Source organism: Cetorhinus maximus, chromosome 1 (genome assembly GCF_964194155.1).
Source record: "Cetorhinus maximus chromosome 1, sCetMax3.hap1.1, whole genome shotgun sequence".
Lineage (NCBI taxonomy): Eukaryota > Metazoa > Chordata > Chondrichthyes > Lamniformes > Cetorhinidae > Cetorhinus > Cetorhinus maximus.
Window position 1 is genome coordinate 56,698,852 of NC_135879.1, and position 27,098 is coordinate 56,725,949.

Sequence of the window (27,098 nt, forward strand, 5' to 3'; positions counted from 1 at the left end):
ACATAGCCTATGTTTTTCTGTTTTCTAATTGGTTATTAAATTATTTGTTTGGTTTGGTTATCTCACCAAATGCACAAAAAACACTTTTCCCTTTCTTCCTTTTACTGTCTTGATGGGCTTGTTACTTTTGCTTTCTTCATATTTCTGTCTGTGGCTTTCCTTGTTTCACCATTATGCTTCTGTTGTTTATCTATCTCCCAGTAGTGCTGCCATTTCTCACTGCATTTCTTCCTAACTTTGTGTTCTGCCACTTTTCTTTCTATTACTTTTCTGGCAACTCCTTGTACTTTCTTTGCATTCCCAACAATTTCATTCAACAACTGACTTTTATCACAGCAATCTTTCTTAACTGCTGCTGTTTAACTCTGATCTCTCCAAGATTGTTGCTACTTTATCATGACGACAATCTCTCCATTGTTGCTACTACATCATAATTCCATTTATACAGTTTTCTTTATATTCAATCGTTTGTCCCTCCCCCTCAAAAATCTTTCGTCAGATCAGGAATAACCAAAGCTTTAAGCAAGCTATTGAATTAGAAACCCCCTCCACTTGTCCTGAAAAGCTGATTAACACACATACTAAGTAAAAACATCTTCTCCCTCAATTAGCTAATCAACACATCCCTCTTGCTTCAGCCTTCAGCATAGTTAAATAAAACAAGCTTATGTTCCGGAAAGAGATTGCGACATATGGTTTTCCACTATCATTCTAGAAATTTATTCGGACACATGTTGAAAAATTCTAGCACATACATACATATTAAAAGTTCTAAGCCCCTCTCTATGACTTGAACATAATCTAACACATGAAACGTCAGTGCAGTACTGAGAGATTGTTGCAGACATCATCTTTCAGTTGAGATATTAAACTAAGGCCCCATCTGCCTTCTCAGGTGGACATAAAAGATCCCATGTACTATTCAGAGATGAGCAGGGGAGTTTTCCAGCTATTCTGTCCAATATTTATCCCTCAACCATAACGCCACTCCACATTTCCCCACCTTTCCATTTATTACAGACCACCATAGTGTCGACTTGGCCAAAGTCCTGAACCACTAAAGCAGATTCTCTCGGCCTGTTGAGACTTTACTATGCATATATATGCTGCCATATTTGTCTACGTTACAAAAGTGACTACACTTCAAAAAGTGCTTCAATGGCTGTGAAACGTTTTGGAACATCCCAAGAAGGTGAAAGGCACTTTATGAAAACAAGTTTGTTCTTGTTTCTTTCAGCACACATCTGTGTGCTTATACTCCAGGACAGGAATGAAGGATTGCTGTATCCTTTAGATGAGTCATTAACTAACCAATCAGACTGTTCCAGTAGTTAAGTTGGACATTAAGGACCCCATGACATCATTCAAAGAACAGAAACCAGTTCCCGGTTTACCTTCTCAACACCACCAGCGTTACTTTCTAATGGAGTGTTGAAGATGAAGTTTAATTTATCGATTCAAACACTACATTTCAATCACATTTTTGTACATTTTCCACTCTCCTATCTTGTTTCTAATCATCTGACCATCATTAAAAGTTTTTTCAAGTTAAAAAAAATAAATAAAAGATTTATTGGTCACTCATTTGAATGCTCTTTATGGAATCTTACTATGTGCAAAAAGGTCACATTTACCTATTCATTGTAGCAACTAAGTTAACCATTAATATTTTAATGTGAATGTCATCATGCTATAAATACATGAAGTACATTAGCTATAGTTAGGTATACTCATGCTTCTGGCAAAATTAAATCTGGACATTAAAAAAAACCGTTTGAGAAATTTTGTGAATTTCTATGAAATAAAAAAAGGGCAGCTACATGTGAAGACAAGGCCATTATCTGAATTGGTTTTCAGATAACTGTATAAACTAAACTTTGCTCTCATGTCACCAGAACATCTTGATGTAATTGCTATACTGTAACCTCTGAAGACAAAATGCATGGTGTAACCCAAATGCATGGTGCATCAGATGTCCTATCAATTATTGGTACAGCGCATTGACAGGCAAGTTCTTGATCTGAGTCATATCATCCGAGGAGGTAACAATGAATGCAATAGCCGATTAAAGAAATACAGTCATGTTATGAACAGATGTAAACAGCACTAATTTCTCCACTCGCCACCTGTCCGTAAACGGAAAGGTGTTTTTGATTTGCTCCCCGCTTTATAAGCGGTGGTGTATTTCCCAACCTCAGTTTTGGTATGATCCAATTTTCTATTAATAACCCCACAGCAAACTCAAGATAGGATGAACTCAAAGGGTTACTTTATTTGCACACACTCAAAACGCGGGAGCAGAGTCACAATGTTGCCTTCTTTACATTCATACAGTAAAAGAGGGATAGAGAAAAGAAAGATTTGCAGTGCAGAGGCCACAGCGAAAAGAAATATTGTTTCACATGGGTTCCAGGGTCCAGAATCAAAGTCTAATGAGGTATTCCTTCATGGAGGTCAGAGCTGAAAACGGATGCTGGATAATTCACTTTTCCAGTGGTGTTGCCTTCACATGATAAAATAGGCATGCAGTCTTGTAGGCAATGGCACAGAATTTCCAACAGAAGCAGTTAAGATGGGGCCAGGTGTCCAATCTGAGCCAGAGCTTCTGGTCTGTAAGGCTGCTAGTCAGATGATTAAAAAAAACAGACTGAGGCTTGGCAGTTCAGCAAGGCAATGTCACTGGTTCCACAAGGCAGAGGCCCACATCACATGACTCCATCTCTCCACACTGTCTTTGATAAAAGGCATGTATCCTTTGTCTGGGTCCCTGAGATGGTTAAATGTCTCAACTGTTAAGAATTGAAAGGAAGGTTGCAGGGTTTAGCAGATAAGCAGACTCTTGTTGCCCACCTGGGTTATGAAATGCAGATGGCCTTTGTATAGCTCCCTGTGAATTTGGTCTGTGCAACCCACAGGTCATCATTAGTGGCTCTTTAGCTATAATGATGTGCAAGTTTCCCTGATACTGCCAGGTGGCTTCTTTTGTTTGGGGTCACAGACAGACATAGATTCTGCCATTTTAGGTCTTTTGTCCAGTTTGAATGTTTTAGAGATTGCAATGAGCATATCTCTATATATTTTATTAAAGAAGGTACAGGGTGAGGTCTTAGTCCCTCACAGTAATCTTAACAGGAGCCCTGTCAGACTACAATATTGGTTGAGAAATGGTGGATAACTACATTTGGCCTCAGTACCCCTGGATTAAGTAGAGAAAAGAAAGTCACAGGTCTCTGCTGGAAACAAATATGGTTGTCTTGGAAAGACATGACCAAATAACCTGCCAACACTTATATTGCAATAAAACTATATCACCTGTCAAACTGTAAACAAAAGCAATGTATATTTGGAAGTGATTACAAATCCATAATCTGATTTTGTTAAACAAAATTGTGTCAGAACAATATCTATTGTGTTTTTAAAAAATTAGCTGAGCAAATTCAAATTGCTTTCTGTTAACTATCACTTATGTCAATCATTCCAAAGAACAGATGATGTTTGCAGCACAATCTGGTCCATCATGCTTGTGATTGCACTTTGCTGGAGGAATCCAAGCTAATCTCACTGCCCTGTCCTTTCTCCATAGCTGTAGTTCCCTCTGCTTCAAATGTTTATCTAATCTTTCCTTAAGAGGTGCAATGGTTTCAGTCCAATTTCTCCATGAGAAAGTTGCCCATGCCCTAAAGACAGAAAGAATAAACTTGCATTTATATAATAGCTTGTATGAGTTACTGACCAGACAATCTGTTTTATTGATGTTGGTCAAGAGATAAATATTAGCCAGGAAAACTTCCCTTTTCCTCAGAGTATCATGGGATCTTTTATATCCAACTGAGAGGGTAAACAAGGCCCTGGTTTAATGCTTCACCCAAAAGTGCAGCACTCCTTCAACACTGCACTGAAATATCAGCTTGGATTAGCGGTCAAGTCTCTCGAATGGAACTTGAATCTACAACCTTCTGATGCAGAGGCAAGTGTGCCACCAGTGAGCCAAGGCTGACATCTAACAAATCTCTGTATAAAAGAAACTGCTCCTAACCTCTCTCCTCAACCTCAAGTAGCAATTTAAATTGATTATCCCTAATCACCTACCCCACCAGCCGGAGATTGTATCTATTTAATGCTATAAAAGCCTTACTATTTATAATAAACCTTCTATTAAATAAATCCAATTGGGAATTCAGGACAAACTTTATTTTACTCAGAGTGGTTAGAATGTGCAACTCCCAACCAAATGGGATGGTTGAGGTAAATAGCATAGATGCAATTAATGGGAAGCTAGTCAAATACACAAGGGAGGAAGAAATAGGCATTGCTGATAAGGTGAGATGAAGTAGAGTGGGAGGAGGCGCTTGTGAAGTATAACCACTAGCAGTTGGACCGAATGGCATGTAAATTCTATGTAAAACTATTCTTTGCCTTCCCCAAAATGGTCCCAGTATCTAAAGTTTTTCCTAATAATTACAGTTATCATGCTAGCAAATCAAAGTAGCAGTTCTCTTTGGCTTTGATATTCTTTCCTCATTTTAACTTGTAAGTAAAGATAATATGTTATTGTCCTCTAGAGTTGTTACATGTAAAATTACAACAAGAGTGCTCCCAATTACTTCATAGGTATAGCCATGTTTTAGTTCACTCAACGTAAATCTTCTCTATGGAAGCTGGTTTACATGGTGAGAGTGAAATGTATTGAGAAGTCGGCCAAATCATACTTACTGGAAATAATTACAAAGCTATTATCAGATTATGCTTTACAAGGCACGCATGAATGGCCACTTGAGAGAGATATCGGGGGCAGGGTGGCAATCAAGCACCTAGGGAACCATGCCCAACAAGAAGAGTGAAGAGGAATGGAGGAAAAAAGCACAGCTTAAAACACCAAAATGCATAATCACACCAACAATGAGATGCCGAGTAAATAAATGTAAATGGTCTTTAAAAGCCAGCAATCAAAATGAAAATAATCTGTCATCAGCTATGTTCAAATCCCCACTTCTCAAATTTAAGTCAATTGTGTAATATTGCATGGAGCTGCTATGTTCATACTTCAAAATGCATATCATACATTGTGGAACCTATTTTTCTTCTTTAAACGTTTAACAATACTATAATTGATTACCATTTTACATTTAAAACACTACACAGGTTTGATTTGATACAATGTTTAAGCACCCCGTGAATCCAACTGCACATAACTTGATTGTGTGTGTTTGTGGGATCTTGCTGTGCCTACTAACAATATTGCATTCCAGAGGTAGGCCATTGATTATAAAGTGTTTTGGAACATGAGGACATGATAAATGCTGCATAAGTTCTCCCTCTAATTCATGTGACATACAAGAATTCTTCTTGAGCAAGATGATTTTATAGTTAGACCATGTAAACTTTGCTCTGAAAAAAAAAGTTACCACCTTAAGAATTCCTTAGAAGAACTGGCGGCATCAACATTTTGGGCAGCATACTCTGCCCGTCGTCTGGAACACGTAAAAGAGGTAGTTATATATTGTGGAGGCTTGGAATATGAGCAGGATCTTACTGCTGATTGGTCAGGCTATTGTGCTTGAAGTAGGTAGTGTGTGTCAACGTTCTTGCCAGTGACTTGGCGACTGTGCAGAATGGATGGTAATGTGTTTCTTGAGTAAGATGTCTCTGATGAGAAGGCCAACATCATGGAGCACTGTAGATCCCCATCAACTCCCTGACACATCTTGTATGCCAATGTGTGATGGATGGGCTAAGTCTAAGTTGGACCGTTGGACGTGGTGGTTGAGCATTTTTGACAATAGCTGACTTGTTGCATTCACTACGTTTAAAGCAGGTTTGATATTTCTTGAGTATATTGTGTAGGCTGTGACCTGTTTCCCAATGCAGACAAGCCTGCAATTGCATGGTATGCTGCAAATTCCTGGTTTATTGAGAGTTAGCTTCTTTTCTTTGTGGGTAAGAATGGAGTTGAGCTTCTTATATGACTTGTGTCAGACTTCTATGTCCACTGACTTGAGTATACATTGTAGTCTGTACAAGGTGGAACCGATATACGGAAGCCTGGCTCGTCTTAATGGAAGTACTTGTTATGGAGCAAGTTAACAGGTGGGTGTATTTACCATATGCCCACTCATACTGACAGGTACCTGAACTACCTATCTTTCCATAATCCCTCTACCCTCCAATCAGTTCCCAACAGCCTCATTAGGAACCTTATCTACCAGTGATAAGAAGCATTTGCAAGAACTTCACCATATTAAGTCTACATTTCAATTCAATGAATACCTTCACACAAGATTAACACATGCAACTTATTACTACCTCCGGAAGTTTTTGAAGATGGATCAACAGCCAGAACAGCAACTTTATGACCCTTTCCAGTCAGCATCTTCCCAAATGTTTCAATAAATGTGGATTTCCCAGCACCAGGTGGACCAGACAGTCCTGAAAGGTAAACAGGTATGTTAACTCACCACAACTGGGACTTGCTTCCAACACAAATGTGGTTTTAATTTATTGCCAAACTCTCCTCCGGTCTTTTCATAGATTAAGATCTTTATATTATTTAATTCAGTATTACGTAATACAGAGGGGCTAGGGGGAAAAAATAATACCAGTGTGATAACTGTTTTGTCGTGGACTACGCTGTGTGTTTTCAGTGTGATAAGAACCCACTCATATATAACTTATACATTACCCATTAGGTTATATATCCAGTCACACCTCTGTATTATCTTTCATAATCAATTAGTTCCAAGATATAAAGTTCAAAATTTGGGTGTGACATCACACAATTCCAATTTTGCTGATCTCTAAGAAAAACTGTCCAACAGAAGCATAACAGTTTAGACTTTTGGATAAAACAGGATTAGATTCTAGGTTGGCAGGCTTCCCATGGATTGTTAGCACATGGAATACAATCACTGAATCAGTAATTATAAATGCTAGTCAGAGATATGAAGAACACAAACATACATGGCAAGGTGTAGAAATGAGTAATAACAAAAAAGTCAAATTTGCAATCTCAGTGTGATTCTCAACAGCAGCTCTATTACGGATCCAGGAGCTTTAGGAGCTCACTTTTTGTTCCACAGACCTCTCATCTTCTGTGAGACCAACGGTAAGAAAAGAGGGATGTTGAGATCCCTTCATGGTCAGAGTTGTCAGCCTCATAACTCTTCAAAGTAAAGGTCCAAGTGATTAGAAAGTTCAAACAGGTAATCAAAGGGAATCTACTAGCCTTGTCTTTTCAACATCAGGCCATGCTAATCAGCCAAAGTTCTCACCAGTGATTGGCAATCACCTGCACGAATGTCAAGAAAAGCCAGGTGGGCATTACCTGTTGTCTTCTGGCAAGATGGGAAGGAGAAAAATAAGTGTGTTTAATTTCTAGTTTGATCTATCTCTAACAATAAACACAGCCCCATTCACTTACAGGTTTTCAATTTTTGCAACTCTTGCTGATCACAGAGAGCCCAGAGGAAAGGAGCTCGAGGCTTGAGACTAAGGAGTAAGGTTAAAAAAAAACTAATGTGACATCAGCACAAGGGGAGCCACTGATCGGTGAGTAAGTTTTTTTTTAGTTTATTAAACTAATAAATAGAGGCATGCAGGGCACCTCAGTTCTGTGTGAATCCTGTTCAATGTGGGAGCTCCGGGGCACTTGTGTCCTGGATAAACACGTCCAGGAAATCTCGCCAGCTGGAAAAGCTTCACCTCTGGAATTTGGAGCTTGAGCAGTAGCTGGTGTCACTGTGGTGAACCTGTGAGGCTGAGAGCTATATGGGTGGCATATTTCTATAGGTGCTACACTGCAGCTTAAGAGTATGCAGGCAGAGAGAGAATGGGTAACCGCCAGACAGTCAAGCAGGCCCTGGCAGGTAGTGTAGAGGCTCTGAGTGCATCTCGCTCTCCAAACAGTATTCACTGCTGAATACTGGCAAGGGTGATCGTTCCTCTGGGAAGTACAGCCAGAGCCAAGATCACAGTACCATGGGTCACTCAACTATGCAGGGTGGGGGTAGTAAAGAATGCAATATTGACAGGAGATTCAATTTTTAGGGGAATATACAGGCTTTTCTCCAGGGTAAGACATGATTCCAGGGTGGTATGTGCCTCCCTGGTGCCAGGGTCCCAAGGATGTCACGAAGCAGCTGCAGAACATGCAGAAGAAGTCATATGGACTCAAAACATTAACTCTGTTTTTCTCTCCACAGATGCTGTTAGACTTGCTGAGTTTTTCCAGTATTTTCTGATTTGGAAGTGTATCGTGCTATTACTGATCTGTGGTTCAATAAAGAGCAGGAATGACAGCTCAACATTCTTGGTCACAGTTCTCAGAAGGGATAAAGTGGGGGATAGCAAAAAGGGGGCAGGGGGTCGCAAATGGTCTAAAAACAATCACAGCTGTCAGTAGGGTTGATATACTAGAAGGAGCATTTGGAATGAGCTGTGGAATAAAAGAGGGGCAATCACACTGCTGGGTGTGATCACATTACAGTATAGACCTCCAAACAGAGGTCTTTCTTTCCATGTGATGGAAAGAAAATTGCAGTCTCTACTGTCTCTATCCATAGCTCCAGGTTACAACATGCCTGTTAAAGTGCATGTTGTCACAGCAACTCGGACAGCCTGAGTGATCTGTAACGTCACCAACAATGTGAACTGGGATAAATTCAGTGCAAAAGGTATAGGCAGGGTGCAAACTTCTTAAAACGCATTGAAAACTTTTTTAGCCAGCACATAGCAAGCCCAACACGAGAAGGGGCAGTTCTGGACTGGCAGTTTTCGGGAATCTGAGCAGGTGGAAGGAGTATCAGTGGAAGCGTATTTTAGTGGCAGTGGCCATAGTTCAGTAGGATTTAAGAGTAGTCATGGTGAAGGATAAAAGTAGACCAAGAGTAAAAGATTTCAACTGGCAAAAGACCAATTTTATTAAGCTGAGATGAGATTTGACAAAAGTGGACAAGAAACAGCTACTTGAAGGTAAACCAATGTCAGAGAAGTGGGTGGCATTCAAGGAGGAGCTTAAGAGGGTCCAGCACAAATACGTTCCCAAATAAAAAGGGTGGGACTTCCAAATTTAGACACCCCTGGACTTAAAAGAGCATAGAGTAGGAAAAGGCCAAAAAAGAAAATCTTTTATGAGATCCAAAAGCTCAACGCTGCAGAAAGTCTAAAGGAGCACAGAAAGTCTAGGAATGAAATTAAAAAGGAAATTAGGAAAGCAAAGAGAGGGCATGAAAAAATTTTGGCAAGTAAAATCAAGAAGAACTCAAAGACGTCTTATAAATAAAGAGGAAGAGGATAACTAATGAAAGAATAGGGCTAATTAGAGACTAAAGGTTAACTTGTGTGTGGTGGCAGAAGTTGTGGGCATAGTTCTCAATGAACAGTTTGCATTTGTTTTTACAAAAGAGTGGGACAAATGGCAGGCGAGAGCATAGTGGTATTGTCGCTGAACCAGTAATCCAGAGATAAAAACAAAAAGCTAAAAGCTACTGCTGATGCTGGAAATCCAGAACAAAAACAGAATTACCTGGAAAAACTCAGCAGGTCTGGCAGCATCGGCGGAGAAGAAATCAGTTAACGTTTCGAGCCTTCATGGCCCTTCGGCAGAACTGAAGCATAGTTAGAAGAAGGGAGAAATATAAATTGGTTTAAGGTTGGGAGGGGGGGGGTGGGTGGTGGAGGGAGAGAGACACATTGAGGGTGTGGTGATTGTGGAGATGAGCAGATAATCAAAAGATGTCACAGACAAAAGGGTCAAAGAGGTGTTTTGTCTGAGAAAAGTGCTAATTAAGAATGGAGGACAGGATATTCAAAGTACAGCTCTAGTGGGGGTGGGGTGGAAAGGCTAACAAGGTTTTAGTTTTAGATTTAAAAATAATGGAAATAGGTGGGGAAAGAAGAATCTATATAAATTATTGAAAAAAAAAAATTAAAGCGGGGGGTGGGGGAAGAAACGGGGTGGGGATGGGGAGTTTAAGATCTAAAGTTGTTGAATTCAATATTCAGTCCTGAAGGCTGTAAAGTGCCTAGTCGGAAGATGAGGTGCTGTTCCTCCAGTTTGCTGCATTGTTCCAGTGAAGCCCAACGCAAACTGGAGGAACAGCACCTCATCTTCCGACTAGGCACTTTACAGCCTTCAGGACTGAATATTGAATTCAACAACTTTAGATCTTAAACTCCCCCTCCCCCCATCCCCACCCCGTTTCTTCCCCCCCCCCCCACCTTAATTTTTTTTTCAATAATTTATATAGATTCTTCTTTCCCCACCTATTTCCATTATTTTTAAATCTAAAACTAAAACCTTGTTAGCCTTTCCACCCCACCCCCACTAGAGCTGTACTTTGAATATCCTGTCCTCCATTCTTAATTAGCACTTTTCTCAGACAAAACACCTCTTTGACCCTTTTGTCTGTGACATCTTTTGATTATCTGCTCATCTCCACAATCACCACACCCTCAATGTGTCTCTCTCCCTCCACCACCCACCCCCCCCCTCCCAACCTTAAACCAATTTATATTTCTCCCTTCTTCTAACTATGCTTCAGTTCTGCCGAAGGGCCATGAAGGCTCGAAACGTTAACTGATTTCTTCTCCGCCGATGCTGCCAGACCTGCTGAGTTTTTCCAGGTAATTCTGTTTTTGTTCAGTAATCCAGAGACCCAGGGTAATGCTCTGGGGGCCTGGGTTCAATGGTGGAATTTGACCACGGCAGATGGTGGAATTTGAATTCAATAAAAATCTGGAACTAAAAGTCTAATGATGACCACGAAATGAACATTGTCGATTGTGGTAAAAAAAAAACCCATCTGGATCACTAATGTCCTTTAGGGAAGGAAATCTGTTGTCCTTACCCTCCTAGTGTGACTCTTAAATACCTTCAGAAATGACCTAGCAAGTCACTCAGTTGTACCAGACCGCTACAAAGTCACAAAAGATAGGAATGAAACCGGAAGGACAACCGGCATCGACCTAGACACCAGAAATGATAACGGCAATCTCAGGCTTGTCGACCCTGCAAAGTCCTCCATACAAATAACTGGGGGCTAGTGCCGAAATTGGGAGAGCTCTCTCTCAGTCCAGTCAAGCAACAGCCTCACAGAATCATACCTTACAGATAATGTCCCAGACACCACCATCACCATCCCAGCAGAGGTGGCAGCACAGTGGTATACAGTCGGCAGGGAGTTGCCCTGTGAGTCCTCAACATCGACTCCAGAACCCATGAAGACTTGATTGGCACCACATCCACAAACATTCACTCCCTCCACCACCAATGCACAGTAGCAGCAGTGTGCACCATCTACAAGATGCACTGAAGGAGTTAAACAAGACTCCTTCGACAACACCTTCCAAACCCACAACCACTACCATCTAGAAGGACAAGGGCAACAGATAGATGGGAATACCACCAACTGGAAGTTCCTCTCCAAGTCACTCACCATCCTGACTTGGAAATAAATCGCCGTTCCTTCCCTGTCGCTGGGTCAAAATTCTGGAATTCCCTTCCTAACAGCACTGTGGGTACACCTACGCCACATGGGCTGCAGCGGTTCAAGAAGGCAGCTCACCACTACCTTCTCAAAGGTAACTTGGGATGGGCAATAAATGCTGGCCCAGCCAGCGAAGCCCACATCCCGTGAATGAATTAAAAAAAACACAGTAGTTAAGGAGAAGTGTGAAATATGGGTTGGGATAAACATTATGCTTATCCCATTCTCCCCCATTATGAGAGAGGAAATATTAAGTTATTTAGCATACTTGAAGGTGGATAAATCCCTAGGCCCAGATGAAACGTATTCCAGGCTGCTAAAGGAAGCAAGAGAAGAAGCAACAAAAGCTCTGACCATTTTTTTCCAATCCCCTCTGGATATAGGCATGGTGCCGGGTCCTCCGGCAAATAATGTAAAATGGGAGGAAGGGATAGCTGAGTAATTACAGGTCAGTCAGTCTAACCTCTGTGGTGGGCAAACTATTGGAAAAAATTCTGAGAGACTGTATAAATAATCATTTAGAAAGAAACAAATTAATCAAGGACAGTTAGCAACATTTTTTTGTTCAGGGAAGGTCATATCTGACTAACTTGTTTGAATATTTTGGAGGAAACATAGAAGGACAATGAAGGTAACACGTTTGATGTAGTCTGTAAGTAAGGATTTTGACAAGTTCCCACATGGCAAACTGGTTAGAAAATTAAAAGGGCAAAGGATTCAAGGACGTGGCAAGTTAGTTCCAAAATTGGCTCAGTGGCAGGAAGTAAAGGATTATGGTCAACAGACATGTGTGTGACTAGAAGACCATTTTCAGTGGGGTTCCACGGGGCTTAGAACTGGCTCCCTTTTGTGCATCGTACATATAAACAGTTTAGATATAAATATAGAGGGCATGATCAAGTTTACAAATGATGTGGAAATGAACCCTCGGTTAAAGAGGTAAGAAGTTGTAGACTGCAGGAAGATATCAATGGATCAGTCAGGTGGCTGGAATTGTGGAAAATGGAGCTCAATCTGGAGAAATATGAAGTAATGCATTTGGGAAGACAAACAAGGTAAGTGAATAGACAATAAATAGTTGGATTCTGAGAAGTGTAGAGGCACAGAGGAGCCTTGGAGTGCATGTTACAGATCCCTGTAGCTAGCAGAATAGGTAGATAAGACATACCGGGTGCTTTCATTTACTGGCTAACACATGAAGTGTAAGATCAGGAAGGCTGTGCTAGAACAGTGTAAAATACTAGTTAGACTGCAGCTAGAATACTGCACACAGTTCTGGCCACCGCATAACGCTAAGGATATGATTGCACAAGAGAGGGTACAGAGATTTATGAGAACATCGTCAAGAATCACAGAATGGTTACAGCGCATTATATTTCCAAGTCAGGATGGTGAGTGGCTTGGGGTGGTGGTGTTCCCATCAGTCTGCTCCCCTTGTCCTTCTAGATGGTAGTGGTTGTGGTTTTGAAAAGGTGGTAGAGGCAGAAATGCTCCTTGCATTTAAAAGCACTTAGGTATGCAACTGAAGTGCGGTAACCTGCAGAGTTGGGAAAGTGGGATTAGGCTGGTTTGGTACTTTTCAGCAGGCATACTCAATGAGCATAAAAACAAAAAGCTAAAAGCTACTGCGGATGCTGGAAATCCAAAACAAAATAAGAACAGAATTACCTGGAAAAACTCAGCAAGTCTGGCAGCATCGGCGGAGAAGAAATCAGTCAACGTTTCGAGCCCTCATGGCCCTTCAGCAGAACTGAAGCATAGTTTCAACAAGGGAGAAATATAAATTGGTTTAAGGTGGGTGGGGGGGGGGGGAAGAGACACATTGAGGGTGTGGTGTGAGCAGATAATCAAAAGATGTCAGAGACAAAAGGGTCAAAGAGGTGTTGAAGGTGGTGGTCTACAAAGACCACCACCTTCAACACCTCTTTGACCCTTTTGTCTCTGACATCTTTTGATTATCTGCTCACACCACACCCTCAATGTGTCTCTTCCCCCCCACCCACCTTAAACCAATTTATATTTCTCCCTTGTTGAAACTATGCTTCAGTTCTGCTGAAGGGCCATGAGGGCTCGAAACGTTGACTGATTTCTTCTCCGCCGATGCTGCCAGACTTGCTGAGTTTTTCCAGGTAATTCTGTTTTTATACTCAATGAGCAAATGGACTATTTTTGTGTCGTAAATATATATTTCTGAGTTGCGGGTTTTAAAAAGTCAGAGATCGGTACTGACCCACTCTGAAGGACAGCGGCGTCCCTTCACTCGGCCGCTCCCGTTCCCTCTGGCAGGTCAGTACTCTCTGCAGCAGCAGCTGAGCCAAGCACTTCTTGTGTTTGTGAGACGACTCCACCAGGGTGATGGCCTCGGCCAGGCAGGCCCTTTGTCCACCCAGCAGCCCGCCAACTAACCGGTCAAGCAGCTGCCTCTCCCACTCGGACAGTGTATCGGTCAAGATCTGTTGCTCTCGCACCGCCGCCGCGCCGCTGCTCAGTCTCCTGGGCTGCGCTCGAGCGGCCTGCCGGCGCGCAGCTTTCAGCAGTCCCCTCGCGCCCATCCGGGACACCGAGCTCAGGAACAAGGCTCTGGAACGCGCCGAACTCAAACTGTGCAGCCCATCGGGGACCCAACGGCTGCAGCGCCACAGCCGCGCCGCCATCAACATCCTTTAGAGGAAGGCAGCGACGACCAGATCTGGGCTTAAAACTCCGCCAACATGTTTGAAGTGGCTTTACTTTTCATTTTTTAATTTAAAAAGTACACTTGGATGTGGGGAAACAATGTAGCCTGCTAACTCAAGCTACTTGATTTTTCAACCCTTATTCGGTCACGACTACATTACAAACACAGAAAGAAACCACCACAAACAAGTCAGGTGAATGTTACCCAGCGTGCACTGCCCGCGGGACACGTGACCTTTCTCACTACGCATGCGTGAAGGTAATTGTTTCATTTCGGGAAATTAACGCCATTGATTTTTGTTGGAGTTAAATGTGAAATCTTGGCTTAGATGGCAGTTGTGGATTGAAATCACACTTCAAGAGTTGTGCACAAAGTGTAGCCAGGCACTTTATTGTAACGATGAAATACCTCTAAGGTTTTTTTTCGATGAATGTGAAACAATCCATATCACCATTCACTAGTTCTTTTGGTCGAATACTAACTGCAAAAACAGTTTAATAAATCCCTCCCCCACACTCCTCCACCCCACACCACCCCCTCCCACGACTCCCCCTCAACCCCCCACCACTCCCCTCTTCCGTCCCTGATCCGCCACACGACTTCTCTCTTCCTCCCCTCATCCCCCCCACCACTCCCCATTCCTGCCAACCCCCCCATCACCTCACCCCCCCATTCCCCCCACCCTCTCATCCACCCCACCCCCTCATTCCCCATTCCCCCACCCCCTCATCCCCCCCACGCCGTCATCCCATTCCACCCACCCCCTGCTCCCCTCATCCCCCCTGCTCCCCTCATCCCCCCCACGCTGTCATCCCCCCATTCCACCCACCCCCCTCATACCCCCCTGCTCCCCTCATCCCCCACTCGCCTCATCCCCCCACCCCCTCATTGCCCCCCCGCCCCCCTCATCCCCCCCACTCCCCTCCCCCCATCCCTCCCCACCCCCTTCATCCCCCCTCCACCACTCCCCCTCATCCCCCCTCCACCACTCCCCCTCATCCCCCCCCCACCACTCCCCCTCATCCCCCCCACTCCCCTCAGCTTCCCCCAGGCAGGCTTGTCCAACCCGTGACCCCCGGAATTGTTGTTGAAAAACGGTAAGACAGCTCAGTGCATCTGAGAATTCCTTCAGGAGTCTGCTCCTCCAATCACCAGCTCAAATGTGCTGCCCTGGCCCAACTGCGGCCACTTTCCTCTGCTGCTTTTCCCAGGTACTCCCAGTGTCCCACTGGTTTCCTCTGCGTATCCAGGCTCTTGGCCCTCCCCTTGGTGGGCACCCACGTTCAGACGCCTCTAGGTCTCAGGTCTCGTTCCAGCTCTCATCGCACCATTTCGTGAGTGATGGTGGGTGAGTGAGTGTGTGAACCATCGAAAAGTTATGGTGCAGAAAGAGGCCATTAAGCCCATCGTGTCTGTGCCGGCCAAAAAGAGAAAAAAAACTGGCTGCTCATTTTAATTCCACTTTCCAGCACCTGGTCGGTAGCCTTGCAGGTTATCGCATTTCAGATGCAGATCCAAGGACCTTTTAAATGAGTTGAGTGTTTCAACTACAAACTTAGGCAGTGAATTCCAGACACCAACCTCTGGGTGAAAAAGTTTTTCCTCATGTCTCCTCTAATCCTTCTACCAATCACCTTAAATCTTTGCCCCCTGGTAATTCCCCTCAGCTAGGGGAAACAAGTCTTTCCTGTCTACCCTATCTAGGCCCCTCATAATTTATACAGTTCAATCATTACATCCCTACTTTTGTATTCAATACCTTGCCCAATAAAGTATTCCATATGCTTTCTTGTCCACCTGTCCGGCCACCTACAAGAACCTGTGGATATGCACTCCAAGGTGTCTCACTCACTTCCTTAACCCCTCTCAATAAATTCCCATTTTCTGAGTATTTCCTTGCTTTGCTTGCCCTCCCCAAATGCATTACCTCACAATTTTCTAGATTGAATTCCATTTGCCACTTCTCTACCCACTCAACCAAACCATTGATATCATTCTGGAGTCAACACCTATCCTCTTCACTATCAACTACATGGCCAATTTTTGTCATCTGCAAATTTCCCAATCATGCGTTCCATATTTAAGTCTAAATCATTAATATATACAGCAAACAACAAGGGCCCCAACACTGAGTCCTGTGGAACACCACTGGAAACTGTTATCCATTCACTGTTCCCTGTCACTGAGCCAATTTTGGATCCAATCTGCCACCTTCCCCTGTATCCCATGAGATCTCACTTTCCTGACCAGTCTGTGATATGGGACCTTGTAAAATGCCTGACTGAAATCCATACAGACAACATCCACTGCACTACTCTAATTTATCATCCTTGTAATTTCCTCAAAAAATTTCTATTTAGTAAGACAAGATCTTCCCCTAATAAAACCATGCCTACTGTGCCCAAGTGACAGTTTATCCTGTCTCAGAATTGTTTCCAATAATTTGCCCATTACCAAAGTTAGACTGACCAGCCTATAATTTTCTGGCCTTTCTCTCATATCCTTTTTAAATGAGAGTGTGTGTGGGTGAGGGAGTGAGAGTGTGGTTGAAAATGTGAAAGGTGGGTGAGTGAGTGTGAGGGACAGTGAGAGTGAGGGTTGGTGAGTGAGTGAATGAGAGGGAGTGAGGCACAGTTGAGACAGTGTGCGAGTGCGCTCACCCTCTTGTGTGCACACACTCCCACCCTCTCACTCTTATACCCTCTCTCACCCCATCACTCCCTCTCCCTCCCCCTTCAAGTCGCGGGAGAATGAGAGAAAGAGTACGTGAGAAAGCTAGCTAGTAATATAAAGACTATAGTAAGAGTTAATATAAATATTTAAATAAGAGGTAAAGTGCATCTAGGGAACTGATAAAGGAAAATGGCAGAATGAATTAAACAGGTATTTTGCTTCAGTCTTCACTATAAAGGACACAACGAACATCCCAGAAATAGCTGTAAATCTGGAAATGGAAGGGAGGGGGGAACTTGGGAAAATTACAATCACTAGGGAAGTGGTATTGAACAAATTGTTGGGGCTGCAGGCTGACAAATCCCCAGGCCCAGATGGACTTCATCCTGTGGTCTTGAAAGAAGTGGCTAGTGAGATAGTTGATACATTGCTTTTAACTTTCCAAAATTCCCTTTATTTGGGGAAGGTTCCATTAGATTGGAAAATAGCAAATGAAACTCCTTTATGCAAAGACAAAGACAGAGACAGAAAGCAGGAAACTACAGACCAGTTAGCCTAACATCTGTCATAGGGAAAATGTTAGAATCTATTAAAGATATTATAGCAGGGCACTTAGAAAAATTCAAGGCAATCAGGCAGAGTCAACATGGTTATGTGAAAGGGGAATCATGCTTAACCAATTTATTCTTTGAAGGAGTCACATGTGCTGTGGACAAAGGGGAGACAGTGGATGTACTGTACTTGGATTTCCAGAAGACATTTGATAAAGTGCCACATCAAAGGTTATTGCAGAAAATAAAAGCTCATGGTATGGGGTTAACATTGGCATGGATAGAGGATTGGCTAGCTAACAGGAAGCGGAGAGTTGACATAAATGGGTCTTTTTCTGCTGGCAGGATGTGACGAGTGGTGTGCCACAGGGATCAGTGCTGAAGGCTCAATTTTTTTACACTTTATATAAATGACTTAGAAGAAGTGACTGAAGGAACGGTTGCTAAATTTGCAGACGACACAAAGATAGGTAGGAAAGTAAATTGTGAAGAGGACACAAGGAGGCTACAAAGGGACATAGATAGGTTAAGTGAGTGGGCAAAGATCTGGCAAATGGAGTATAATGGAAACAAATGTGCAATTGTCATTTTGGCAGGAAGAATAAAAAAAGGATTATCTAAATGGTGAGAGATTGCAGAGCTCTGAGATTCAGAGGGATCTGGGTATCCTAGTGCATGAATCACAAAAGTCTAGTATGCAGGTATAGCAAGTAATTAGGAAAGTTAACAGAACGTATCATTAATTATGAAAGTAATTGGTTACAAATGTAGGGAGGCTATGCTTCAGTTGTACAGGGCACTGGTGGGACCACATCTGGAGTATTTTTTATAGTACTGTTCTCCTTATTTAAAATGTGAAGTGTTAGAAGCACTTCAGAGAAGGTTTACTAGACTAACACCAGGAATGGGTGGGTTGTCTTATGAAGATAGGTTAGACAGGTTAGGCTTGTATCCAGTGGAGTTTAGAAGAGTAAGAGGTGACTGGATTGAAACCTTTAAGATCCTGAGGGGTCTTGACAGGGTGGATGTGGAGAGAATGTTTCCTCTTGCGGGAGAATCTAGAAGTAGGGGTCACTCATTTAAGGCAGAGATGAGGAGAATTTTTTTGAGAGTCTTTGGAACTCTTCCTCAAAAGGTGGTGGAAGCAGAGTCTTTGAATATTTTTAAGGCAGAGCTAGATAGACTCTTGATTAACAAGGGGGTGAAAGGTTATCAGGGGTTGGCAGGAATGTGGGTTGAGGTTACAATCAGATCAGCCATGATCTTATCGGATGGTGAAGCAGGCTCGAGGGGCCTAGTGGCCTACTCCTAATTTATATGTGAAGTTTTACTGTTTTGCTCAATTTTGCAACCATGAGACAAAATAGCACCTGAGATTTGAACTGTATTACTGTTTATATAATCTTAAAATAAAACTCCCTAAAATTTTAGCTAATAGGCTAACTCAATTTCAAATACATCTTCAACAAACCTCAGGAAATATATGTTAAGGAAATTGCATCTACTATCCACTGTTAATTCCTTCACTTCCCTCCACCGCCTCAGGTACAGCGAGCAAATTTTGCAACATTTCCTGTGCACTTGACACCAGCCTCTGTCAGAAATCTTTGACAACTAACTCATTGTAGATTTTGGATTCAGCAAGCCAAATTTTCCAGCTAATTTATACACCACAAGATTTCAAAATAAGATATTTATCCGATAGCTTGTTTTAATTATGTTGGTTGAGGGACAAATGTTGGTCAGGACATAAGAATAATTTCCTTGCTCTTCGACATCTCGTCTGAAGCACATCTGACAGTGTAGTTCTCCCTTAGTATGGCACTAGGTAAAGATTCTGCCATTATAAATGCTGACAGTCAGAGGCAGCTTGTTTCTATGCCAATGCTGACATGAAAAGCATAACTCAAAGTGTATCACTGAAAGCAGAGATTTATAGACAACAAGTGCACATCATAGGCAAGATTTAACATATAGATATTCTGGGATGAACTTACAAGCCCACACCAACAATGAAGCTAAGTCACGCACTGCCAATGCTAGTTGGAAAACTGCAGTCACGCTATGTTCAATTTTCCTATCTGCAAGGTACCTCACTTCCAGTGTGAATGTGGAAAATTTGAGCTCAAGGATTGTCTATCTTTGGTGACCGAGAACCATACAGGGAGCGAAACAAATGGTATGGAAGGCAAAAGAAAACAGGACAAACACTTTAATTGATCTCCAATGCTGTTCCAATTAACGTCACTATAATATTGTTTACTTCTTGAACCAAAATCTTACATGAAGAAATGACCTTGGATAATTTATAGTATTTTTTATTGAAACATTTCATGCAACTTGATCACAGCACTACACAGTACTCAAGAATATCCCAATTTTTCTGTTGAATAAAAAGGTTTATTTTGTACATGTCAATTCTGTAAAACATTTTTGCTTTCTTCCTCACAGGTCTATAGATTTCTAGTGATTTTAAATTACAGACTAGTCCATTATGGGATGGGGGAAGAAAAGAGGAACACCATAAGTGGGTCATCATATATCATGCCTACAAGAATGCTGAAAGATATCCAATTCAAGTTGTTCAGCACTACAATATTGCTAAAGTTGAATCTTCTCACTGATGACATTTATGGAAAGTTTTGAGAGTTGCATCATCGAAACCGACTGCCTTCCATTCATATGGGATGCAGAACAGCTGAAAATTAGAGAGAAGAAAAAATACGAAAACTTGGAAAAAAAAACATGCGAGTTCTACGGACTTATTTTCAATCACCTCTTTTCTGCCCTCCTGTTGCTTTCATATAACTTTTTAAATGTTTTCATTCATTTGCAGTGTGTTTATATTTCATTAGAACTAAACCACTCAATATTATGGCATCAACCAATTTTAATCGGTACAACATATGCAAATTTATTGTATTTTGTGCACGTCATGATGATGAAATTTCATCAACGTATTAAAATGTTCCTATTATGAACCAAATTTGCATGCACCAGTGAAAATTCTATATAAATCCATCCCCTGAATGTGTTTTTTTGGCTCTCTCCCCACTCTGGCCTCTCATTTCTCCTATGTCCGTTTAAGAGTATTTTGAACAGGCCTGGGAACAGGGTGGTGATTTACAATTTTGTTTAGGAAAACCTGAGGGTTTTTATCCCCACACCAAAAGTATTTAAACAAATGGACCAAATGAATTATCAGGGTCTTTAAAGACTACAAAGATAGAATTTTTGGGATGTTTTACCATACAGACTTTGCTGTGGTGCAATTCTCAAATATATTACAAAAATGTCAAAGGAAATAGGTATTATAAAAATCATGCCAAAACAGATTTATATGTTTGAGTGAAGACTTGCTTTCCTCAGAATAAATGTTGCTCCAAATTCCACAGCACAACAGCAAAGTCTTGTGTAAAAGTGCATATACAAGAACAGCAGAAAAGAAACAAGCACTATTAGAAACAAATAAAAATATAAAACAAGCTAATTTAACCACTCGGGAAGCTAAAATTTGCAATGTACTACAAACATCCAGCCAACTTGAACCAATCCAGCTGGAAGTAAACGTACAAGAATCTAGTTCTATCATCCTACAAATGTCCAACCTGTTGATAGCGACTAATCAGTTAGTCAGAGGATTTACAGAAATGATTTCAAAACCACTCTTTGAAGAGACAAACTAGCACATATCAAAGGTAACAAAGAGTCAGAACTGCTGATGCAGCATATACTTGCTGCAAGTTTTGCGTGCCAAAAAGTATTTCAAAACTAATGCTTGGCTACAAGAAAGAGAACAGTAGCTTCATAGACTGAACGAAGTACACATTAAATGTAATAGTTAAAAATACAGAATTCACCAAATGCACAGCAGAGGACATATTGCCCCCTTACCTACTTCCTTCTAGTGTCAGATTGAAAGTCCCTTCCCAATTGAAAATGAGGACAAAGATAACTATTTTAGACCTCAACATACACATAAAATTATACACATCTTAGAAATCCACTTAGAATTGAGCCGTAACTTGACACTATTCATGTTTGATTACAAAAAAAATGTCAGCACTCAAGTTAAGACAAAGCTGCACACAGGGCTCATTTTGTCCACTTCCACATTTGTACTTCAGATGCCAAGTGACCTAATGTGTAGAAGGTTTGTAAGTCATCATTTGTGCAATATACCTTTAACTTCAGCATACCAACTGTGCAGCAATTGTGCTATCTTGGAAAAATGACTTTATATCTATATTTTGACCACAAACTAGTACTTAAAATACACAGTATCAGTAACATTCAAATGAATTATCTACGCTTGGTCATCTTTCACCTCCATATTCTAAAACCATAATCTATACAAGTTCTTCAGATTAGGTAGAAATGGAATACTACAGTGTAAACTGAACACTTTCACAAGAACAGCAGTATACTAAAAAGACTGATCATCTTTCTCCAACAATTGGTCACAAAACGTCAAGTATCTTCCAATTCCCATCCATGACAGTCCAGAGTGTATCCATTTTGTTTGTCCTTCAAGTGATTATAAACTCCAGAAATTCAACACTCAAGGATTTATGAGCACTATGAAGCAGCATTAAAGCACTGTTATGACACAGAAGAGATAGGATTATGTGGGGAACCCATCTGGGTGAGAACTTTATCCAGCCACTGCAAAGGACCATGTAGATGGATTTCTATCCAGCAAGGGGTACTTGTTACATCCTGTCGATGATACTCAGCACCCCAACCCTAAAAATGCAAAAAAAACCACAGGAATTAATTAAAGTCGATTTTTTAAAAAGAAAAATTAAATACAGGAAAAATACATTTTCTCTAAGACAGCAACAATTTAATTAGGTTGCATGAATAAATTTCTCACCAAAATGCAATAATTAGCTTGCTCCAACTTCGGTGTCTCGCAATGCCAGAGTGTTATATTTCCTGTATCAGTCACCTTTATGGTCAAGGCTAGTTCTAAGTATTCATATTGAGTACTCGTAGATTTACAATGCCCAATTTAACAATTGTGGGGGGTGCGGTGGTGTAGTGGTATTGTCACTGGACTGGTAATCCAGAGACCCAGGGTAATGCTCTGAGGACCCAGGTTCGAATCCCACCACGGCAAAAAATAACTGGAAGTAAGTCTAATGATGCAACCATTGTTGATTGTTGTAAAAACGCATCTGGTTCACTAATGTCCTTTACGGAAGGAAATCAGTTGTCCTTGCCTGGTCTGGCCTACACATGACTCTAGACCCACAGCAATGTGGTTGACTCTTAGCTGCCCTCTGAAATGGCCTAGCAAGCCACTCAGTTGTAACGAACCGCTATGAAGTCACAAAAAACAAATGTGAGGAGAGCTGTCTCACAGGCTACTCAAGCAACAGCCTGACATAGTCATTCTTCTTATCTGTCTAAGGATTCGCTCCACATCATATAAAGAAACAGCTGAAGGCACTGGATACTGCTAAGGCTATGGGCCCGGACAACATTCTGGCGATAGCACTGAAGACTTGTGCTCCAGAGCTTGTCGAGCCCCTAGCCAAGCTGTTCCAGTACAGCTACAACACTGGCATCTACCCGGCTATGTGGAAAATTGCCCAATTATGTCCTGTACACAAAAAGCAGGAAAAATCTAACCCGGCCAATTACTGCTTCATCAGTCTATTCTCCATCATCAGTAATGGAAAGGGTCATCAACAGTTCTATCAAGTGACACTTGCTAAGCAATAACCTGCTCACTGACACCCAGTTTGGGTTCCGCCAGGGCCACTTAGCTCCTGATCTCATTACAGACTTGGTTCAAACATGGAGAAAAGAGTTGAACTTCTGAGGTGAGATGAGAGTGACTGCCCTTGACATCAAGGCCGCATGTGGCATCAAGGAGTCAATGGGGTTCAGGGGCTAAACTCTCCGCTGGTTGGAGTCATACCTAGCACAAAGGAAGATAGTTGTGGTTGTTGGAGGTCAGTCATCTCAGCTCCAAGACAACACTGCAGGAGTTCCTCAGGGCAGTGTCCTCAGGCTCAAACATCTTCAGCTGCTTCATCAATGACCTTCCTCCCATCATAAGATCAGAAGTGGGGATGTTCGCTGATGATTGCTGAACAATGTTCAGCACCATTCGTGACTCCTCAGATACTGAACCAGTCCATGTCCAAATGCATCAAGACCTGGACAACATCCAGGCTTGGGCTGACAAGTGGCAAGTAACATTCGTGCCACACAAGTATCAGGCAATGACCATCTCCAACAAGAGAGGATCCAACCATCGCCCCTTGACATTCAATGGCATTATCATCAATGAATCCCCCACTATCAACATCCTGGGGGTTACCATTGATCAGAATCTGAACTGGGCTTGCCATATAAATACTGTGGCTACTAGGGCAGGTCAGAGGCTAGGAATCATGTGACGAGTAACTCAACTCCTGACTCCCCAAAGCCTGTCCACCACCTACAAGGCACAAGTCAGGAGTGTGATGGAATACTCCCCACTTGCCTCGACGAGTGCAGCTCCCACAACACTCAAGAAGCTTGACACCGTCCAGGACAAAGCAGCCCGCTTGATTGGCATCACATCCACAAACATTCACGCCCTCCACCACTGACGCACAGTAGCAGCTGTGTGTGCTATCTACAAGATGCACTGCAGAAACTCACCAAAGCTCCTTAGGCAGCACCTTCCAAACCCACAACCACTACCATCTAGAAGGACAAGGGAAGCAGATAGATGGAAACACCACTACCTGGAAATTCCCCTCCAAGTCACTCACCATCCTGACTTGGAAATATATCGCTGTTCCTTCACTGTTGCTGGGTCAAAATCCTGGAAGTCCCTTCCTAACAGCACTGTGGGTGTACCTACACGACATGGACTGCAGTGGTTCAAGAAGGCAGCTCACCGCCACCTTCTCAAGGGCAACTTTGGATGGGCAATAAATGCTGGCCTAGCCAGCGAAGCCCACATACCGTGGATGAATAAAATTTTTAAAAATCACCATTGCTGAATCCCCCTCTATCAACATCCTGGGCGTTACCACTGACCCAAAACTGGACTAGTCATATAAATACTGTGGCCACAAGAGCAGGTCAGAGGCTAGGAATTGTGCGACAAGTAACTCACCTCCTGACTCCCCAAAGCCCGTCCACCGTCTACAAGGCACAAGTCAGGAGTGTGATGGAATACTCTCCACTTGCCTGAATAAGTGCAGGTCCAAAAATACTAAAGAAGCTGGACACCAGAATTTTGACCTTGTGACAGTGAAGAAATGGTGATATATTTCCAAGTCAGAATGGTGAGTGGCTTGGAGGGGAACTTCCAGGTGGCGGTGCTCTCATGTATCTGCTGCCCTTTTCCTTCTAGATGGTAGCATTTGTGGGTTTGGAAGGTGCTGCCTAAGGAGCTTTGGTGAGTTTCTGCAGTGCATCTTGTAGATGACACACTGCCGCCACTGTGTGTTGGTGGTGGAAGGAATAAATGTTTGCAGATGGGGCGCCAATCAAGCAGCCTGTTTTGTCCTGGATAGTGTCCAGTTTCTTGAGTGTTGTTGGAGATGGCCTCATCCAAGCAAGTGGAGAGTATTCCATCACACTCCTGACTTGTGCCTTGTAGACGGTGGATAGGCTTTGGGGAGTCAGGAAGTGAGTTACTCGTCGCACGATTCCTAGCCTCTGACCTGCTATTGTAGCCACAGTATTTATATGACTAGTCCAGTTCAGTTTCTGGTCAATAGTAACCCCAGGATGTTGATAGTGGGGAATTCAGCGATGGTAATGCCATTGAATGTCATGGGGCGATGGCTAGATTCTCTCTTGTTGCAGACGCTCATTCCCTGATACTTGTGTGGCACGCATATTACTTGTCAGCTAAAGCCTGGATGTTGTCCTGGTCTTGCTGCATTTTGCACACGGACTGCTTCAGTACCTAAGGAGACGCGAATGGTGCTGAACATTGTGCAATCATCAGCGAACTTCCCCACTTCTGACCTCATGATAGAAGGGAGGTCATTGAGGAAGCTGCTGATGATGGTTCGGCCGAGAACGCTATCCTGAGCAACTCCTGCAGTGATGTCCTGAAATGGAGATGATTGACCTCCAACAAGCACAACCACCTTCCTTTGTGCTAGGTATGACTCCAACAAGAGGAGAGTTTCCCCCCACCAACCGATTTCCACTGATTCCTGTTTTGCCAGGGCTCCTTGATGCCACACTCAGTCAAATGTTGCCTTGATGCCAAGGGCAATCACTCTCACTCCACCTCTGCAGTTCAACTCTCATGTCCATGTTTGAACCAAGGCTGTAATGACATCAGGAACTGAATGACCCTGCCGGAACCCAAACTGAGGTAAGCAAGTGTCACTTGATAGCACTGTTGATGACCCCTTCCATCGAGAGTAGACTGATGATGGGTACTTGGCCAGGTTGGATTTGTCCTGCTTTTTGCGCACAGGACATACATGGGAATTTTCCACATTGCTGGGTAGATGCCAGTGTTATAACTGTACCAGAACAGCTTGGCTAGGGGTGCAGCAAGCTCTGGAGCACAAGTCTTCAGTATTATTGCTAGAACATTGTCAGGGCCCATAGTCCTTGCAGTATCCAGTGCCTTTAACCGTTTCTTGATATCATATGGAGTGAATCGAATTGGCTGAAGACTGGCATCTGGAGGAGGCCAAGATGGATCAACAACTCTGCATTTCTGGCTGAAAATTGTAGAGAATGCTTCAGCCATATCTCTTGCACTGACATGCTGGGCTCCCCCATCATTGAAGATGGGGATATTTGTGGAGCCTCCTCTTCCAGTGAGTTATTTAATTGTCCACCACCATTCACAGCTGGATGTGTCAGCACTGCAGAGCTTAGATCTGATCTGTTGGTTGCGGAATCACTTAGCTGTCTATCACTTGCTGCTTATGCTGTTGGCACTCAAGTAGTCCTGTGTTGCACCTTCACCAGGTTGACATCTCATTTTTAAGTATGACTGCTTCTGCTCCTGGCATGCTCTCCTGCACGATTCATTGAACCAGGGCTGATCCCCTGGCTTGGTGGTAATGATGGAATGAGGATGTGCCAGCCCATGAGGTTACAGACTGTGGTTGAGTACAATCCTGCTGCTGCTGATGGCCCACTGCTCCTCATGGTTGCCCAGTCTTGAATTGCTAGATCTGCTCGAAATCTGTTCCATTTAGCACAGTGGTAGTGCCACACAACACAATGCAGGGTATACTCAATGTGAGGACGGGTCTTTGGCTCCACAATGACTGTGTGCAGTCATGGCTCCTACCGATACTGTCATGGAAAGTTGCATCTACGGCAGGCAGGTTGGTTAGGATGAGGTCAACTATGTTTTTCCCTCTTGTTGGTTCCCTTGCCACCGGCCGCAGACCCAGTCTAGCAGCTATGTTCTTTAGGACTCAACCAGCCCAGTCAGTAGTGGTGCTACCAAGTTACTCTTGATGACGGACATTGAAATCTCCCACCCAGAGTATACTCTATGCCTTTGCCACCCTCAGTCCTTCCTCCAACTGGTGTTCTTCATGGAACAGTACTGATTCATCAGCTGAGGGTGGGTGGTATGTGGTAATCAGCAGGAAGTTTCCTTGCCCATGTTTGGCCTGATGCCATGAGACTTCATGGGGTCTGGAGTCTATGTTGAGGACTCGTAGGGCAACTCCCTCCCAACTGTACACCACTGTCCCACCACCTCTGCTGGGT

The 27,098-nt window shown here is 42.8% G+C and overlaps 2 protein-coding genes across 6 annotated transcripts in view; both read right to left on the minus strand.

The window, feature by feature from the left end:
- The window catches only part of mmaa (metabolism of cobalamin associated A), a 33,702-nt gene extending 19,323 nt beyond the window's left edge, over positions 1-14,379 (minus strand). Inside the window, exons 1-2 of one of the 2 annotated variants that reach the window (XM_078541002.1) lie at positions 13,714-14,379; positions 6,304-6,426 (exon numbers count right to left, since the gene is read on the minus strand). In XM_078541002.1, the coding sequence (XP_078397128.1) occupies positions 6,304-6,426; positions 13,714-14,143 (553 nt within the window). In that variant the 5' untranslated portion in view covers positions 14,144-14,379. The remainder of the gene's footprint in view (positions 1-6,303; positions 6,427-13,713) is intronic. The other variant, XM_078541011.1, reaches the window with a different exon arrangement.
- A 5,307-nt stretch (positions 14,380-19,686) lies between these two features.
- smad1 (SMAD family member 1) overlaps positions 19,687-27,098 on the minus strand; it is a 137,646-nt gene continuing 130,234 nt past the window's right edge. For all 4 annotated transcript variants that reach the window (XM_078541053.1, XM_078541026.1, XM_078541046.1 and 1 more), the window contains one exon: positions 19,687-22,130. In XM_078541053.1, the coding sequence (XP_078397179.1) occupies positions 21,987-22,130 (144 nt within the window). In that variant the 3' untranslated portion in view covers positions 19,687-21,986. The remainder of the gene's footprint in view (positions 22,131-27,098) is intronic.